General features: G+C 33.9%; 2 protein-coding genes across 2 annotated transcripts in view; both read left to right on the forward strand.

The window, feature by feature from the left end:
- Positions 1–10,927: 10,927 nt before the first annotated feature.
- On the forward strand, positions 10,928–14,861 carry LOC142555511 (sulfite exporter TauE/SafE family protein 3-like). Its single transcript, XM_075666400.1, has 12 exons — positions 10,928–11,468; positions 12,103–12,262; positions 12,587–12,787; positions 12,862–12,926; positions 13,043–13,070; positions 13,156–13,241; positions 13,315–13,401; positions 13,512–13,562; positions 13,639–13,860; positions 14,050–14,143; positions 14,246–14,386; positions 14,523–14,861. The coding sequence occupies exons 1-12, from the start codon at positions 11,241–11,243 to the stop codon at positions 14,606–14,608; spliced, it is 1,449 nt and encodes a 482-aa protein (XP_075522515.1). The 5' UTR covers positions 10,928–11,240; the 3' UTR covers positions 14,609–14,861.
- A 2,861-nt stretch (positions 14,862–17,722) lies between these two features.
- Positions 17,723–19,117, forward strand: part of LOC142555514 (uncharacterized) — a 34,552-nt gene continuing 33,157 nt past the window's right edge. The window contains exons 1-2 of the mRNA XM_075666403.1: positions 17,723–18,702; positions 18,937–19,081. Of these exons, the coding sequence (XP_075522518.1) occupies positions 17,870–18,702; positions 18,937–19,081 (978 nt within the window). The 5' untranslated portion in view covers positions 17,723–17,869. The remainder of the gene's footprint in view (positions 18,703–18,936; positions 19,082–19,117) is intronic.

Here is a 19,117-nt window from a genome sequence, read left to right on the forward strand (position 1 = left end):
TCCCAAATAAACATAAACACATCTATAAAATTTATGTTTTTTTATAATAAATTTGAAACTTGTATAACAATTTTTGTTTATTATATTTTACTTATGATTAAATCCAGCGTTCATTCAACTTCTATCAACCGTTCATTGCAATTTTTTCTATGTATTAATTCATTATGAAACTCAAAAATTTAAATTGAATCGTCAAAATCAGAACAATCCGAAATTAATGGGTTGATTACAAAGAAGTCATGGTTTGGTTGCTTTAAAATTTTATGAAACCAATATAATATGGTTTGATTCGAATTTTATATAAAATCCAACTAAACTAAAGGCTTATAAAAATAAACATTAGTAAATTATTATATATGGGAACTAATATTGTTGTGCTCCCAACTTTTGACTAAAGTAACACAATAAATATAATTAAAAAAATTGAGATCTCGAGGATAGTCGTGATCTCGCCTCTCTCCTCTCGTAAGGTTGAGTTGTCTGATGTAATCAAATAATGTATAGATAGTTAAAAAATAATTATGTTATGTTTTTTTTTTTCAATTTATTATTTCGTCTCACAAATCAAGTTGTGTCTCTTTCATTGTTTTATATCACGAGTCAAACGGATGCGTAAGATACTTACTAGACAGGATTTCGAACCGAATCGAAACCGAACTGAACTAAAACCTTTAATTGAAATACTGTCAATTACAATTGCTCCTTACCAGAGTCAAGAACTCGTGATTTAATGTTGATTTTTGTGTATTATCTTTAATTTAACCAAAAGAAAAACAGCAGCCCCACGTCAAAATAATAATAATAATTAAAAAAAAGAAATAATTTGGACATCCGAACACGTCGCGATCCAGACTTTGTTCGGTGACTCACGTTTAATTGATGTCTTGATTACGTGATGATGGCTATCATTTATAAAATCAAATTTGATCGAAATTCGAGTCCAAATAAGACCACTCTGAAATTAAATAATTATATTGTATCAAGTGATTTACTCAAATTATTAGAAACGATTTTGACTTTTAGATAAATTTAAAAATGTTGTGAAAAAGTAAAAATTTATGGTAAAAAGTAAAAACCTCAAACTCTCAAAATTTACCAAACTACACACTTTATAATATTTTTCTCTCTACTCAATTGTAATTTTCTTCACAAATGAGAGATCTATTTATAGGAAATCTTTACAAATAATCCAAAAATAAAATACATCATTACATACATCATCACACACTAATTTTCAATATTTACAACTCTTATTTTCAACATTCAAATATTCAATACTCACATTTTAAATATATTTTTCAACACTCCCCCTTGTGATGATGATCATAATGATTGTCTTCATTACGTGTTTTTATACTGCCTCGTTAAAAACCTTACTAGGAAAAACCCATTGGGATAAAAACCATAGTAAGGAAAAAAGAGTGCAGTCACGTAAACTCCCCCTCATGTTGACACGAACAATTCTTCACAAATTTCGTAGATTGCGCATCCCAATATTATATATGTGCTTTCTGAATATTGACGTAGGAAGTGCCTTTGTGAAGAGATCTGATGAGTTTTCACTTGATTGAATGTGACGAACATCAATATATTTATTCTTCTCTAGCTCCTTAGTGAATGCGAAGAACTTAGGAGGAATATGTTTAGTTCTGTCGCTTTTTATGTATCCTTCTTTCATTTGAGCAACACATGCAGCATTATCTTCATATAGTATCACAGGCTTCTCATCAGATGATAATCCGCATGAAATTTGGATATGTTGGGTCATTGATTTTAACCACACACATTCACGACTTGCTTCATGTAGTGCAATAATCTCGGCATGATTTGATGAAGTTGTTACGAGCGTTTGTTTCTGAGAACGCCAAGATATTGCAGTGCCTCCACGAGTAAATACATATCCAGTTTGGGAACGTGCCTTGTGTGGATCAGATAAGTATCCAGCATCAGTATAACCAATTATACTTGGATTAGCATCTTTTGAATACAAAAGTCCCAAGTCTGTCGTTCCTCGTAGATAACGGAATATATGTTTAATTCCGTTCCAGTGTCTCTTTGTTGGATATGTGCTAAATCTTGCCAACAGATTCACGGCAAAAGATATATCAGGCCTTGTACAATTTGTAAGGTACATAAGGGCACCGATGGCACTTAGATATGGTACTTCTGGACCAAGAATATCTTCATCATCTTCACATGGACGGAATGGATCCTTTTGTATGTTTAATGATCTAACAACCATTGGAGTACTTAAAGGATTTGCTTTATCCATATTAAAACGTTTAAGGATCTTTTCTGTATAATTTGTCTGGTGAACAAACATTCCACATTCTTTTTGTTCAATTTGTAAACCCAGACAATACTTGGTTTTTCCAAGATCCTTCATTTCAAATTCTTCCTTCAAGTATGACACAACTTCTTGAATTTCTTTATTCGTTCCAATGATGTTTAAATCATCAACATATACAGCAATAATTACGCATCCGGATGTTGTTTTCTTAATGAAAACACAAGGGCATATTGAATTATTTACATATCCCTTTTTCATCAAGTGATCACTTAGTCGATTATACCACATTCGACCTGATTGCTTTAACCCATATAATGATCTTTGTAATTTCACAGAATAACATTCCCTGGGTTTTGAACTTTGTGCTTCAGGCATCTTAAATCCTTCAGGGATTTTCATATATATATTACTATCAAGTGATCCATATAAGTAAGCTGTAACAACATCCATAAGACGCGTTTCTAAATTTTCAGATACCGCCAAGCTAATCAAATACCGAAACGTAATTGCATCCATCACAGGAGAATACGTTTCTTCATAATCAATTCCAGGCCTTTGAGAAAAACCTTGTGCAACAAGTCGAGCTTTATATCTTACTATTTCATTTTTCTCATTTCGCTTTCGAATAAAAACCCATTTGTATCCAACAGGTTTTACACCTTCAGGTGTAAGGACTATAGGTCCAAAAACATTACGTTTATTTAGCGAATTTAATTCAACCTGGATGGCATCTTTCCATTTTATCCAATCCTGCCGATTTTTACATTCACCAAAAGATTTTGGTTCATGATCTTCGTTATCATTTATGATGTCGATTGCCACATTATAAGAAAATATATCATCAATTTCATCTATATCTTTTCGGTTCCATATTTTTCCAGTATTAATATAATTGATAGAGATTTCATGATTCTCGTCAGTTTGTGGTTCTGACAGAACATTTTCATCATCATGTGTTTCTTCAGGAACACCATTCTCTATTTTGTGATCATCATGTGTTTCTTCAGAAACGTCATTCTTTATTTTGTGATCATCGTGTTTCTCTATGAATTTTCTTTTTCGAGGATTTTTATCTTTGGAACCGACTGGCCTTCCACGCTTCAGGCGTTTAATGACATCATGAGTATCTTCCATTTGTTTATTTGGAATTTCAATTCGAGCAGGGGCATTTGCAGCATGTATATATGATTTAGTTACCCCTTTTGTGTCTGCAAATGCATCTGGTATTTGATTTGCTATTCTTTGCAAGTGTACAATTTGTTGTACATCTTTTTCACATTGTTTTGTTCTTGGATCCAGATGTAACAATGATGATACATACCATGTAATTTCTTTTTCGGTATGTTTCTGTTCTCCCCCTAACATTGGGAAGATTTCCTCATTAAAATGACAATCAGCAAAACGTGCTGTGAACACGTCGCCTGTCTGAGGTTCAATATATCGAATGATTGATGGACTATCATAACCGATATAAATTCCAACCTTTCTTTGAGGTCCCATTTTCTTTCGTTGCGGTGGTGCAATAGGCACATACACCATACATCCAAAAATTCTCAGATGAGAAATGTCTGGTTCTTTACCAAATGCAAGCTGCAATGGGGAGTATTTATGATATGCACTTGGTCTGATGCGAATTAATGAAGCAGCGTGTAAAATTGCATATCCCCATATAGAAATAGGGAGCATTGTTTTCATTATCATTGGTCTAGCAATCATTTGCAGACGTTTAATCAATGATTCAGTCAATCCATTCTGTGTATGTACATGAGCAACATGATGCTCAACAATGATTCCCATAGACATACAATAATCATTGAAAGTTTGGGAAGTAAATTCACCGGCATTATCAAGTCTAATTTTCTTGATTGTATAATCGGGAAATTGATTCCTCAATTTTATTATTTGAGCAAGTAATCTTGCAAATGCAACATTTCGAGTTGATAATAAACATACATGTGACCATCTGCTGGAGGCATCAATCAATACCATAAAGTATCTGAATGGTCCACATGGTGGATGGATTGGTCCACAAATATCACCCTGAATACGTTCAAGAAACATTGGTGATTCAGTTTGGATTTTGACTGGTGATGGTCTTATAATAAGTTTTCCAAGAGAACATGCTTTACATTGAAACTTATTATTCTGAAAGATCTTCTGGTCTTTCAGTGGATGACCATGTGTATTTTCTATAATTCTTCGCATTATTGTTGAACCAGGATGTCCCAATCGATCATGTCAATTGGTTAATATCGAAGAATTATCAACTACCATGTTTGATTCAATGGGACTTATATGTGTATAATGCAATCCAGTAGGGAGCATTGGTAGTTTTTCAATCACATATTTCTTTCCTGATTTATATGTGATAAGACACATATATTTCTTATTCCCTTCATTCATTGTTTGAGTATCATACCCATGGGAATATATATCATTAAAACTCAACAAATTTCTTTTCGATTGTGGTGAATATAAAGCATCATTGATCAAAATTTTTGTACCATTAGGTAACAAAAATTGTGCTTTACCACATCCTTTAATCAAGTCTACAGTACCTGATATTGTATTCACCGTTGTTTTTATTGGTTTTAGTTTCAAGAAATATCTTTTATCTCGGAGGATAGTGTGCGTTGTACCACTATCGGGTATGCAAACTTCAGCTTTGCTCATAGCATTTTCCATATTTGAACTTCAAAAAAATATGCAATGAAATAAATTACTTGCAATATATATTTAAATATAACACAAATCATAATTATACAATAAAACATTATTCTATGAATACATGAAAAATAGATTATTGTACATTTATATTCTATCATTATATTGTTCATTTTCAGAGAAATCGTTGAGAAAATCTGCAGCATCAATATTGTTCATTTCTATCCCACCAACATATTGATCATTTCCAGAGAAATCATTCATAAAATCACCAGCATCAAAATGAGTTGAATCACTCAAACGGTCACTGCGTTCAGTGAAGTTGGTCTCCTTTTCTTTCCCCTTTAATGATTCTTTATAAAGTTTACAAAGGTGCTCAGGGGCTCGACAAACTTTGGACCAATGTCCTGGAGTACCACATCTGTAACAAGAACTTTCATATCTTTTTGAGTGCTTCTCATTAACACTTGTATTCTCATGATGCCTTTTCTGTGGATGGTTTGGGACGTTCTTTTGAGATGAGTTATAAAAATAACTATCTCGATTATTTTCAAAACCACGACCACGGCCAATTCCACGTCCACGTCCACGTCCACGACCTCGACCTCGACCAAAACCTTGTCTTTGAATTTGATTTTGGTTTCCAGGTTTAAATTCATTTTTACTTACAGCATTTACTTCTGGAAATGCTGTTGATCCAGTGGGTCGGGACTGATGATTTCTCATTAATAGCTCGTTGTTTTTTTTCCGCCACAAGAAGACAGACGATGAGTTCAGAATATCTCGCGAATCCACGTATTCTATATTGTTGCTGTAGAGTAATATTTGATGCATGAAATGTGGAAAATGTTTTTTCAAGCATCTCAGATTCTGTGACCTCATGTCCACAAAATTTTAATTGCGAGATTATTCTATACATCGCCGAATTGTAATCACTGACTTTTTTAAAGTCTAGGAATCTCAATGTATTCCATTCATCCCGGGCGGTCGGAAGTATAACTTCTCTTATATGTTCGAATCTTTCTTTTAATCCCTTCCACAAAGCCATGAGATTTTTTTTAGTCAGATATTCACATTTCAATCCATCGTCGAGATGTCGACGCAAAAATATCATGGCTTGCCTTTTCTTGTGATGTGCATATGCCATTTTCTTTAATGGTCTCGCTTAGACCCAATGACTCAAGATGCATTTCTACATCTAGAGTCCATGGCATATAATTCTTTCCCGTGATGTCGAGCGCAACAAATTCGAGCTTTGTTAAATTTGACATGGTGGTACTAAAAAAAATTACGATGCATTTTATTAGTTAATAATTATTGCAATACAAAGTAACGGATAAACAACAAGTACAAGTATTTGTAAAAATAAAGAAAACGCACGAGGATGATATTCTCCGATAAATACAAGACTCGTGAGTAGGACAACCAAAATAATTAAAATTATCCTTGAGAAAGCCATCTTCTTTTTTCTTCGAAAAATTTGATGATGAATAATTTTTAGAGAAGAAGAGAAAGTTGGAGTGATGGAATGTGTTTGTGAGATCATATTTATAGGGCAAAAACTAGCCATTTTTTACCATTTATGACCGTTGGGGTACAAAAAAAATAAAAGTATGTATTTGTATAATTTTATGGTAATAATATGATATATATAATATTAGACATGTTTAAATAATTATGTATATCATATCATAATATTATAATGAGTGTCATAATTTATTTTGTCTAAAAACCTTATAGGCTTTTATACTTGTCGTATCCCTTACCGGGAGTGTGGGATGTCGTCTTAACATCCTCCCAGGATTTATAACAAGTTTATGAAAAATTTATTTTTATTATTTCTAATAATAACATTATATTGTATATTAAATAAATACACAATAAATAAATAACAGTAAAATAAATATAATTATTTTTGTTACCTTTTTCTTCTGTTTGGAGCTTGGAAAAGTATGTAGGACTTTTAGAGCTTCGTGCTGATAACGTGTTGTGAAAAAGTAAAAATTTATGGTAAAAAGTAAAAATCTTAAACTCTCAAAATTTACCAAACTACACACTTTATAATATTTTTCTCTCTACTCAATTGTAATTTTCTTCACAAATGAGAGATCTATTTATAGGAAATCTTTACAAATAATCCAAAAATAAAATACATCATTACCTACATCATCACACACTAATTTTCAATATTTACAACTCTTATTTTCAACATTCAAATATTCAACATTCAAATATTCAATACTCACATTTTAAATATATTTTTCAACAAAAAAAATGATTTCAATTTTTTTATTGAAAATAATTAAAAGTATAAGTCAAAAAACTATAAATTCCAGCTTCCACAAAATACACTTTTAAAGTGTTTTTTTAAAACTGATTTCGTAATCATACTTTTTTTAAAAAAAAAATAAATTTTTTTACCCAATGAAATTCTTTAACCAAACATGCTCCAAAGATAAAACGGTGCGCCTTATCGTTTTAAATCGATATTTTAAATACAAAATTTTTTTATTTTTCTTCTGATTTCCCCTTTGATATAATGTTATCAACTCAATTCATTGCAACCATGTATCGATTTTCTGTTTAATTCATCGCTAAAAGTGACGTGCACGAATTACTCTAAAATTATGAGTTTGGTGGATGTATCTGGGAAGGTTCCTCATCTTGATGGAATCAATTGTTTTTTTATTATTATTATGAGTTTGGTGGATGTATCTGGGAAGGTTCCTCGTGTTGATATATATATATATATATATATATTATGACAAAAAAAGTACAATTGATTTAACCACTCTATGTTCAATGTTTAACTAGTCGATGTGTCGCTTCAATAGCCGATCGTGTCGTGCACTCGATAGTTAGCCATATGTGAGCTTTGAGAAGTCCCTAATTTATAGGATTGGAGTACCATCCGACCAAAGTCATCATCAAATTTGTGAAAAAAAATAAAACCGGACAATAATTCTCCAATCCCGTGTTATAGAGGAGTTCCGATGGGGCCCCATAATCTCAATAACATATATCAGCAATAATACAACTACACTGGCCCGCATGGACCTAGCTCAGTTGGTCAGCAGCAATGAATCTTGGAGCAATGACCAAAGATCGAGTCTCGCAAGCGGTAGTGTGGGAATTAAATTCCCTCCAATGAGGGGGAGCTCCCTTGTGCGCGGCGTAGCATAAGGTCTAGCTGCTGCTGGTTGGCTGAATCACCATGATTTACTTTCTCTCACAATCCTGTCGGGCCGAGAGTGAGTGGCGCGTAAGGTGAGCGATTTCACCTTTTGGAGCAATAATACAACTACACTGTATATGCGTGAAGAGCGTGCATTTTATATTTTTGTTTGCGCTCGACTTTATTCTCCATATCACTATTAAATATTAATGGAATATATAATGTTAATTTTAGTTATGTATATTTCCGTGTTTTGACATTTTTTATTATATATGTTTTGTTAGATCAATTATAGATTTGTAATTATTTTTTTATATCGATTTTATTTATTTATTTTTCAAAATCATGTAGATGACCAATATTATTATTAAATATATGTAAGTACGTAGTTAAAAAAATTTATCGAGATATGAACGCAAGTTTGACAACATGTTTATAAATTATAACAATTATATTAGTCATATAATTGTATGATTTTGACGACAAAAACTAAAATTAATAGTTAAAAAATAGTTACATGATTATAATTGATTTAATAAAATATAATGACAAAATAATATTACAAACTAATACCTATGAGACTAAAATTAACATTTTGCCTATATGTAATATAGCTAGTATCGATTGAAATTTGTGTTGTTTAAAATATAAGCTTAGATTGAGTATTGGACTATAAGTTATTAATTATATTTTAAATATGTATTTAAATATAGAAATGTTTTTTAACTTTCAACAATTTTGAGTTAATTGAAGACTTTTGGATATTCATATTCTTGAGTTAATGGTAAGATTACTTTCCATTTGGCCTCCGTTAAATTTCGGTAATAAAGTGAAGGTACATTTTCAGTTCGTCGTAGTAGTGTATCATGCTAAGTCACTGCTGGTAGTTCCGTTGTATAATGGAAACAGACGTCCAAAACGATCCTCGTAGCACATACGGGAGGGGACAAATGTGTTTTAAGGACTTTATATTTTGTACAGGCCTCAGTTTGGTTTACTTTAAGCTTTTCTATGTTGTTTTTTCTTCGTCATTTAGTTCATTGTTTTTGTACGAAAGTTTAATGTATTTTATCGTTCGATATATTGTGCAACAATATATAATAAAAAATAACTAATGGTTAAATGTATGGATATCTATTATCTAAATGATATGTCTCTCGTAAGACGGTCTCTTAGATTTTTTTTCATAAATTGAATCAAGTTAAAAATTCGTATCATAAAATTAACTTACAAAACGATGTTGAGTTTTGGTTTTATCTAAAAACTTCGTTCATTTGAAGATTTTCACACTTTGTAAACAAGTTTTGCGTGTATCGCTTTGCTTCGTGGCCCGGCACGTAAGTTTGACAATCTAACAACATATCATCTTCATAAGTTATCTCCAATTGATTGGCTCTTAAAATTTTGCATCACATTCTGAAATGTTATAATTTAAATAACTTTTATATTATATTTAATTCATTCATATAATATTTTGCATCACATTCTGAAATGTTATAATTTAAATAAATTTTATATTATAATTAATTAATATAAATAAGCAGTGTATGTTTTATGTAAATTTAATATCTATTTTTTTTTACAAAACTAATAAACAAATTAATGATCGTTAAAATTGTCGATATATAAGTATTTCAGTATATCATTGACATATAAGAATTTGGACGTGTCTGAGCTGTATTTGAAATTCATACTTATCAAGATTCCTAAATAATGTGACGTCCATGCAATCCCTGTAGCCATGTGCCACAGACCCATAGTACATGATGTCGATAACCTAAATATCAAATGTATATTTGAAATTTGGAAAAACAAATCTATTGTCGTTAATAATAAATTTATTTTTTTTACATAAAAAAATAAAAATAAAAACATGTGTTATACGGTCTCACATGTCGTATTTTATGAGACGAATCTCTTACTTGGGTCATCAATGAAAATTATTACTTTTTATTGTGAATATCGGTAGAATTGACCAATCTCACAGATAAAGATTCGTTAGATCGTCTCACAGGAGACCTACTAAGAAAACAAATGAATCATATCTAAAATTCAGGGGGTGGAAAGAGCATCGATCTTTATTTAATTTACTAGATGAGTCAATCATATCTATTTTTATAATAAAAAATAATATTTTCTGAATGCAAATAACAATATCCGAGAGCAAAATTCATCAATTAGATAGTGGGTAGGAAGTTCTGCAATTGGTGTTGACATTTATTGACTTTTCATGTTATCCAGCTAAGCTCGTCCAACTTGGAAATTGACCGTTATAGATAATATTAAATTATACTTCTCAGCCATGCTCTCTAAAATTTTTTTTAATATACATTCATGTTTACTCTTCGTTCGCATGATTTTATTTTATCAAATCGATTTTTTTTATTTTCTACATAAAATAATATATCAACCCTTTCTCTCTCTATGTGTTAATTTTTGTATTTCCTAATATAATTATTGTGTTTAATTAAATTTGTTTTTCAAATACTCTAATTTAAATAAAATGTATTTAATAAAATAGGGAAAAAAAAGTCGTGAATTGATTTGACATGTACACACACGAGAGCAATTGTCATTTTAGAAAACAAACATGTTTTTTTTTAAAAAAATTATTTATTCATTTGTTTTTTTTAAAATTATTTGAAATTAATTTAGCAAGCATGGATTGGGCCCACAGCATTTTCCACCTAGGGTCAATTCGGAAACCAATACTGCGTCGTTTTGTAAACCAAAGTACCAACTTGTCCCATTATCGCCTTTCCTACATAGCAACCATCTCAATCAAACTCCTCTCATCAACGCCAACGGCATCATTAAACTTTTACCCTACAGCAATTTCCTCGCGGTCTTTCATCTTTCGTATTTTGTTTTCATTTCCATGTCGTCTTCCAAATCGTTCTTTTTAAACACGCAGGTTCCGTTCCCTTTTGTTTCGTTCTAAGCAATATTGTCCCTTCAAAGATCTTCTTTTAGATTTTGTTTTTTTCACCCTGCCTCACCAATTAGCTGAATCCTGTGAATATATAGGGACCCTTTTCGAATCGAAGTGGGAGTGTGTAAAAAAGTGAGGATCTTGTTTCTTGAGAGGTGGGATATCGGGAAATTTTTTTGATGGCGGGAAATCAAGGGAAATGGAAGGCGTTCGTGCCCTTTTTAACTGTCTTGTGTAGCTTTTTGTTGGCATCAATATTTGTTTCTGCTGAGAGAAGCTTAAAGCGAGAATCTTTGCCATATAACGGAACTGGGATTTCGATTGATGATCCGGATTCAGATCTGTTGACTGATGTTGTGAATTTCCTATGGCAATCAGACGCATCAGGTTACCAGCATGTTTGGCCGGTGAGTCAAGATTATAGATTCCAGTTTTATTGTTGAAGCATCGTGATAAATGCAATTCTTGATTTTAAAATTTTGTTTTGATCATAACTTGCATGTATACTGACTTTGAAGATTTAATAATTTAGAAGTATTTATGGCTATTGGTGAGAGGAGTTGTTTTTTGTCAAGGAAACAATTTAAAGTGTCGTTAACTTGTTATCTATCTGTAATTGGATCGCCAACATTAATTTTTTTTTGTCTGTTGTAACGCGTATCCGTCATGTATTTATTGTCATTGCACGAGGTATGAGAATTGTGCATCGAAATTTGGTCACCCAGGGGAGGATCTAGAAGGGAGGTGAAGCTACCGAGTAATTTTTTATTTGTATTTCTTAATATATTAGTTTTGCGCCTCAAAATACATGAAATTCGCGACCTCTACCTATCTCTTCCCCTCCCTTGTTTTTATTATTCAATGACACTTGTACTTCCCGCAGTCTGCAACACTATAGCTTTTTCCTTAGTTCGACTGACGTACATAATTTGAATTGTACTTGGTTTGTGAAAATCTGTGAACCGAATCATCTTATGGTGTTGTTGGATTTATTATCTTTGTCGTTGCCTTTAATCTATTCCTTGGGTTTGTGACCCACAGGATCTGGAATTCAACTGGCAAATTGTTGTCGGTTCCATAATTGGATTCTTTGGAGCAGCATTCGGGAGCGTCGGCGGTGTTGGTGGTGGGGGGATATATGTTCCTATGCTTAGTCTGATTATTGGATTTGACCCAAAATCATCAACTGCTATTTCAAAATGTGAGTCAGAAACATATTTGATTGCCCTGCAATATTTGCGCATATTTTTATATTTGTTTTTAAGCAACAATGTTAAAACCTTTTGATGTTACGTACATATCATGTTATTGAATTAATTTAAACGTGATAAGCAAAATATTAGGTCCCTATGCAATCCGGTTTGAATTTATACCTTCAGCTTATGAAGATCGTTTCAAGATAAATGTTTGGTTCAAATCCAAGATTGTTGACAATAATCTCGGGGTCTTGTTGAGTGTGCGAGTGTGTTTGACAAGTAATTTATTATACATATGAAAATGATAAATGCGTTTTCTTGTACAACAGGTATGATCATGGGTGCTGCCGTATCAACTGTTTACTACAATCTTAAACTCAGGCATCCTACCATTGACATGCCCATCATTGATTATGACTTAGCCGTTCTCATCCAACCAATGCTCATGCTGGGAATAAGTATTGGGGTTACTTTCAATGTGCTATTTGCAGATTGGATGGTCACCGTTCTTTTAATCATTCTCTTCATAAGTAATAATTTGGTGTATTAAATTTTACATGTTAGAATCCTTTTTCTATTTCCTTACTTTATATACGGATTTCAGCCACATCAACTAGGGCCTTTCTTAAAGGCGTTGAAACATGGAAGAAAGAAACTATCTTGAAGAAGGTGACCATAATCATCATTTACTATGTCCATGATTTATTATTTCGGTTGTCAAAAATATATGCTTCACCTAGTATGAAAGTTCAAATAATTAAATAGTCCTTTGTTTCTTGTTGCAGGAGGATGCAAAGCGATTAGAATCAAATGGTGAGTTGATTGATTCCATATCCTTTTCCTTTTTGTCCTTCTCGATTCACTTAATTATTAAGCATGTATGCTTCTGTATTGTTAGGCAGCGGTAAAGATGAAGCAGAATATAAGCTTCTTCCTGGTGGCCCCGTTACGGATAAGGGTGCCAAAGGTTCGTCAGAAAGCGAGGTGAGAAGTTTCTCCTAGTATCAAATACTCAGAGAAAACCAAAGTCTCCTAGTTATATATCTTGATGTTTTAGGTTGGCATTATTGAGAATGTTTGCTGGAAGGAGTTTGGGCTTCTGGCCTTTGTTTGGTTTGCATTTCTTGCACTTCAGCTGGCTAAGGTGAATATTTCTACCCTTTTACTGCCATATTGGTTTTTTTGGCAATTATTATTAGTTTCTTCAAACTTGTGCAACCAAGTAAACTTACCGGTCTTGAATTGCTGCTACAGAATTACACATCTACTTGTTCGGCATTATACTGGGTGGTGAACTTGCTGCAGGTTTGTGCGTGTGATCATATTAAAGAAATTTTTGTATTTTGTTCTGCGCAATCATCCACTTGAGATTCCTTTGCAGATCCCTGTGTCGTTTGGTGTATCTGGTTATGAAGCTCTCTGCCTATATAAGGGATGGCGAAAAATTGAATCCAAGGGAGATTCGGGTACCAATTTGACAGTGCTCCAACTGATTATTTATGGCTTCTTCGGTGTCTTGGCTGGTGTTGTAGGTGGGCTACTTGGTCTTGGTGGTGGATTTATCATGGGTCCACTATTTTTGGAGTTGGGTATTGCTCCACAGGCAAGTTCCAATTCTTTATAACCTACTTGTATTTGACCCGTATACCTAATTTCCTCTTGAATCACCATGTATATTAGGGGAAGAATCTGTAATGTTTTTACTGCACGACAAGCCATAACAATTGTTTCTTGATAATTCTTGGCAAATTATGATCCGTAGCTCTAATGTATAAACATCATTCCCATTTAGGTTTCAAGTGCCACAGCTACTTTTGCCATGATGTTCTCCTCATCAATGTCAGTGGTTGAGTATTACCTCTTAAATCGTTTTCCCGTTCCTTATGGTAAGTGAATATCGACAATAAATGCATATTTTTTCATATTGTTGCCAAAAAAAAATTTCTTGGAACTTTTCGTTTTAAATGATTTGCTGTTCTCCATGGCAGCTCTGTACTTTGTTGCGGTTGCAACTGTTGCTGCATTTGTTGGGCAACATGTCGTTAGAAGAATTATCGTTATTTTGGGAAGGGCATCCATTATCATCTTCATTCTAGCTTTCACGATCTTTGTGAGCGCCATCTCTCTAGGTGAGCATCTTTTGCATTTAGAATATATTACCTCTTAGACCTTTAATGGTCTAAGACAAATATCCAACTATGATAAGATTCTCGGCATGCCGGACATTTTCTTGATTGACGGGCTTTCTCTCCTGGTTAAAAACAGGTGGGGTTGGCATTTCGAACATGATTGGAAAGATGCAGCGCCACGAATACATGGGCTTCGAGGACCTCTGCAAGTATGACGTGTGAGATAAAAGATCTCAGCTACGGGATTCTTACACCGTGCATCGCAGGAAGGGATTTGAATCTTGTTTCAAGTAGTCTGTGTGAAACAGACGACAGGCAGAATTTCATATTATTTATTTTTCCCGATTCTGTGTAGCATTCAAATTCTGTGAGGACAATTTTTGTCCTTTGTGTAATATTTGATCTCGTGGAGTATGTGCTCCTAAGAACATTTTCTTATTAATTATATATAAAATTTTTCGATGTCTCAAGATAAGTTCCACGTTCCAAGCGATATACGAAGATATTTCATATGAATCCCTCTTGTCTGGGGTGCGTATCGGACCAAACTCCATGATTTCAGGTGCGCGCAAGCGCATAAGCACTTGACTTGCATTCCATCAACTTATTTTTGTTGCCATCTAAAAAATATTTAAGGTCAATATTGGAGGCACTTCAAAACTGCAAGTTAAGAGGGCTATGATCAATGGTAGGTGTTAAATTTATTTTCTAAATATCTTCTGATATAATTATAAATATAATTATACTGAACGGGCACTACGGTTCTTTTTAATATTTAAAATAAAATATAAAAATTATCTATCCTTGGTCTTTTATATATATATATACATTTTTTACACGATTCCTGGTAATTTCCTGTCCAATAAAGTGTGTTTTTGCAAAATGGATTTGTATTTGTTTGTTGAACTCAATAAATAGTCACTTGCTGCGTTATTGAATTAATATGAAGGACCACCCTACGCAGTTGGTCTCTGCACCGCTATCCTCAACGTGGATGATGAACAATTAGCTAAAGTAAGGGTAATGCACAGTGACAAGATTTTGATTTGCAACTTGAAAGGGCAAAATCTTCTTTCCGCATCGCGCATTGAATGTTGCATAATTAAAGATGCGTATTGCATGCTGGAGAATGAAGAATTGTTGAAAGTTATCTACATTGAGAGTGTGTAATGCACAATGTGAAATTTCATCGAACAGTGATTGACCATGTGTCGTCCAAAAAAAAAAAAGCGTGGAAGCTGGCAGTAGCTCTGAGCCTTGCGCAACATATAAAATGTTAGAGAATGAACCTATAATATCTTTAAGTTGTAGTAAAAACCGTTGAAATGAGCATATTTGTGGTCACTTGTGCTGTATCTTTAGGTTGGACTTTTCTATCCTTGAGGTGGGCTGAAATATTGATGGCTCATGTTCTTGTTCTACGTGTCAGAGATATGTGTTTGAGTTCAATTTATTGTTGTGTTTGTTGGAAAATACTTCTGTTTTGTTTAGAGCTCTTTGAATTATCTTGTTGGATTTCCCATATCATACTTTTTGATTTGGTGATGTTGACAGGAGTAGGAGAACATGGAAGCCCAAAGTGCAAGAGAAGCGGCTCTTCAGCTACATCCTTGATCGTCATCTTCACATTAAGGTAACCACACATGCATTGCGCTGCATAGACAAGGCTGGTGGGATTGATGAGTGCTTGCCGAAGAAACCGTACCACAAGATGGACACGGATGTATGAAGATCTCGGGGAGATGTAGCTAGTTTTCTTTGTTGGAAAAAAATCCATAAATTACATAATCCATCATGCCAAATCATTAAGAATTTGACTAAAAACTTAAGCGGAAGTGTGACTAAAGCCATTATCTTGAATTATTTAAAACTTGCTTTGATCTTCCAGATCTATACGTTATTTCTTTGAGAGTTTTCTCTTGTAAACTATTTTCTTAACGAGGCCAACATCGAACAACAGTTCAAGGAATTGAAACTAGAGGAGCGTGCAGCACGTAGAGAAGCTAGGATAAAGATGTGTGGTTTTACTGCAAAAGAAGAGCAAACAAAGGACGAAGTAGATGGTGGTGATATTAGTGAATAGACTTCAAAAGGCCACGAAGGAAGCTTTCATACTGATTATTTATTAAACCGATTTTTTGGTGCTGCAGCATATTATATCTTGCTCATTCTGCTTCATCTGTAGCATTGCATATATACGCAAGTCGCAAGATACTATCATATCTTTTATTTTAGCTATGAACAATAATTTTGTAAGGAATTTTTTTAAAAATTTTATCAAGAAAATCCGATCTTTAGGCTGAAGTGGCTTCATTGCTTTATTTTCCTAGTTACTTCATTTCAAAATATGTTGAAAGCGAAGAGCAAGAGTGAAAACCATCATCTAGCATTCAATGCATGAAGTTTTCTCTAAGAAAGTTGGGATTCCCAACCAGTGGCGGAGCCATAAATATGGCTCTACCCGAGCTAAAATTTTAAACTCTACAATCTTTTAATATTTTAAATTGATCTACCTAGACTAATATCATATTATTTCAAATTATAAAAAATTTACATATAAATTTTTTTAAAAAAATTTGAGCCATCCGGGCTAGAGCCCGAGTACAAAAGAGTGTAGCTCCGCCCGTGTTCCCAACGAGTGAAAGCCGGTGAATAGTGAGAGGCGTAAAGATTTCAAATGTTGTGCCAAACATCAGTTACCTATACCCCTTTCTTTGATGGCATTGTACATGTGAAATGGATATCATAGCGAGTTCTTTTACTATTAGATGATGATGTGTATCGTCGAATCTTCATGTCATATTTGCATAAAAGTGCACAATTTTTACATATCAAAGAAAAAAAAGAAAAATAAAAATGGACTCGTAATTTATAAATCTCAATTACATTTTGATATTATTTTCGAATTTTATTTTCTTTATATTGTGGGATGAATCTTACCAACACCACTTGATGATATGACATCAATCTCTCCGTCAAAAGATGTGATATGAACTTATATTTTTTTTAACCAATCATTACCATTGAAGTATCAGATTTTCAAAGAACATAAAAAATTGAACTATTTTTACCCTCTTCTTTTTTCGACGGCTCATGGAAGAAAAAGAAAAATCTTTTCCCAAGAATTCCAACTTACTGATGAGCATTCAAGACATGTGACTGACATTTATTAAAAAAAAAAGTGAGAAGAATGGATCATATGTTCCATTGAACGTCTAGAAAATGTGGTATGAATCTTCTCTCACATTTTTTCCTTTTTTCGCGATATGATATTATAAACATCTCTTTTCGTGGTATATAAATATTGGACGGATCTTTCTTTTAAAAAAGGAAACAAATGTAAATGGGAAACCGTTGCCACTCAACGACGCCGTATATGTGACTATCGAACACTATAAACCTTCTTCCCGATCCGAGAGGCTACTGTGGATGTGTTAGGACATGTATATTTCGTAGGAACTTTCAGGAGAGGAAATTTTAATCATGGAGGACAAGGACACCGAGCTCCTCTCCAGAGTCACCGTAAACCACTTGTTTCTTGGACAATTCGAGGCGTTTCGGGCCACGCTCCGGAGCCTGCGTACCCGGAACGCTGATCTTGCACGAACCATTCTTCAGACTGTAGTGTCCAGGGGAGGGAACGTGAGTCAAAACCACCCGGTTCTTTGGTCCGATTCATGCCCTTCTCCCGCCATCCTCACCTTCTTATGCACACTCGAACTTCTTCAATTCCCCGACCCCACAGCAAATCTTTGGTCGTTCGATGAGAATATGTTGAAATTGCGTGTGGAGTTTTTGTTGTATGTACATATCGTAAGATCTAGGGTCTTGGAAAAAGTCGAGGATAGTGTAAATACGGAAGGGAGTGAGGAATTTGTTGTTGGGAGTTCCAAGAATGACGAGTTAATGGTTCTGGGGAGATTATGGGAAGCGGGATTGAGCCGTTTGATGCCTGATTTAGCAGTTTTGGAAGAAATGGACGAGGGGGTTTTGAGGGGTTTGGATGAGAGGGAAGGCATGAAGCTGAGAAAGGTGATTCTGGATAATTCTGATATCTTTGACGCATTGTGTAGGAATATAGGAATGCAAATTGGGCAGGTGGTGAAAGATGGTTCGGGGGGATTGGCTATTGCTTTAAGGGCAGAGGTGAGGCGACAGAATGTAGAGGAGGAGGTTCTTAGGTTGGTGCAGAAGTGCGTGCAGGTAGCACACCTGGATGCCATGAGGCAGTGCTTGGGAAATGGTGACGAGGATGGCGTAGTTTTGCACGTTAGGTTTCTTCGTCTGGAATGTGGAGTTGAAGAGGCTGAGTATCGGTATGTGTACCTTTGCTCTCTTGGCTAAACTTGAGCACGGCGTTAGTTGTCTGATGTAGTGGACTTTTATTGATGTTCACTTGAAATGAAAATGAGTACATCCGGATTTAACATTTCCTGATTTTTCTACATTGTCTACAAGCTCTTAGCTGCCTGTTTTTGTTTTCTCTTTGAATCACTATTTCTGACTCGCCTCTTGTGATTTACTGCTACTCTTTTTCAATTCTGTAATAGCATAGTTTTGCAAGATCTCCTTAAGAGGGTCTTATCAGGGAAGGATGATTATGGAGACAAATCACGTGCTATGAGGAAGAACTTGCTCTCTATATATGAAGAAGCGCTTTCATCTCATTCCACTCCCCTTCTTAAGATGCTTCAGGTTGACTTCATACTTCAATTGTTTATAGCTGGTTTA

This window comes from Primulina tabacum, chromosome 9 (genome assembly GCF_025594145.1).
Source record: "Primulina tabacum isolate GXHZ01 chromosome 9, ASM2559414v2, whole genome shotgun sequence".
In the NCBI taxonomy this organism is placed as follows: Eukaryota; Viridiplantae; Streptophyta; class Magnoliopsida; order Lamiales; family Gesneriaceae; genus Primulina; species Primulina tabacum.

Bases quoted from the DNA above. Each gene is read 5' to 3' on its own strand.
- LOC142555511 (XM_075666400.1), top strand. From the start codon at position 11,241: ATGGCGGGAAATCAAGGGAAATGGAAGGCGTTCGTGCCCTTTTTAACT. The intron at 12,927-13,042 runs GTGACCATAATC...TTCTTGTTGCAG, and splicing joins AAGAAACTATCTTGAAGAAG to GAGGATGCAAAGCGATTAGA. The intron at 13,563-13,638 runs GTTTGTGCGTGT...ATTCCTTTGCAG, and splicing joins GGGTGGTGAACTTGCTGCAG to ATCCCTGTGTCGTTTGGTGT.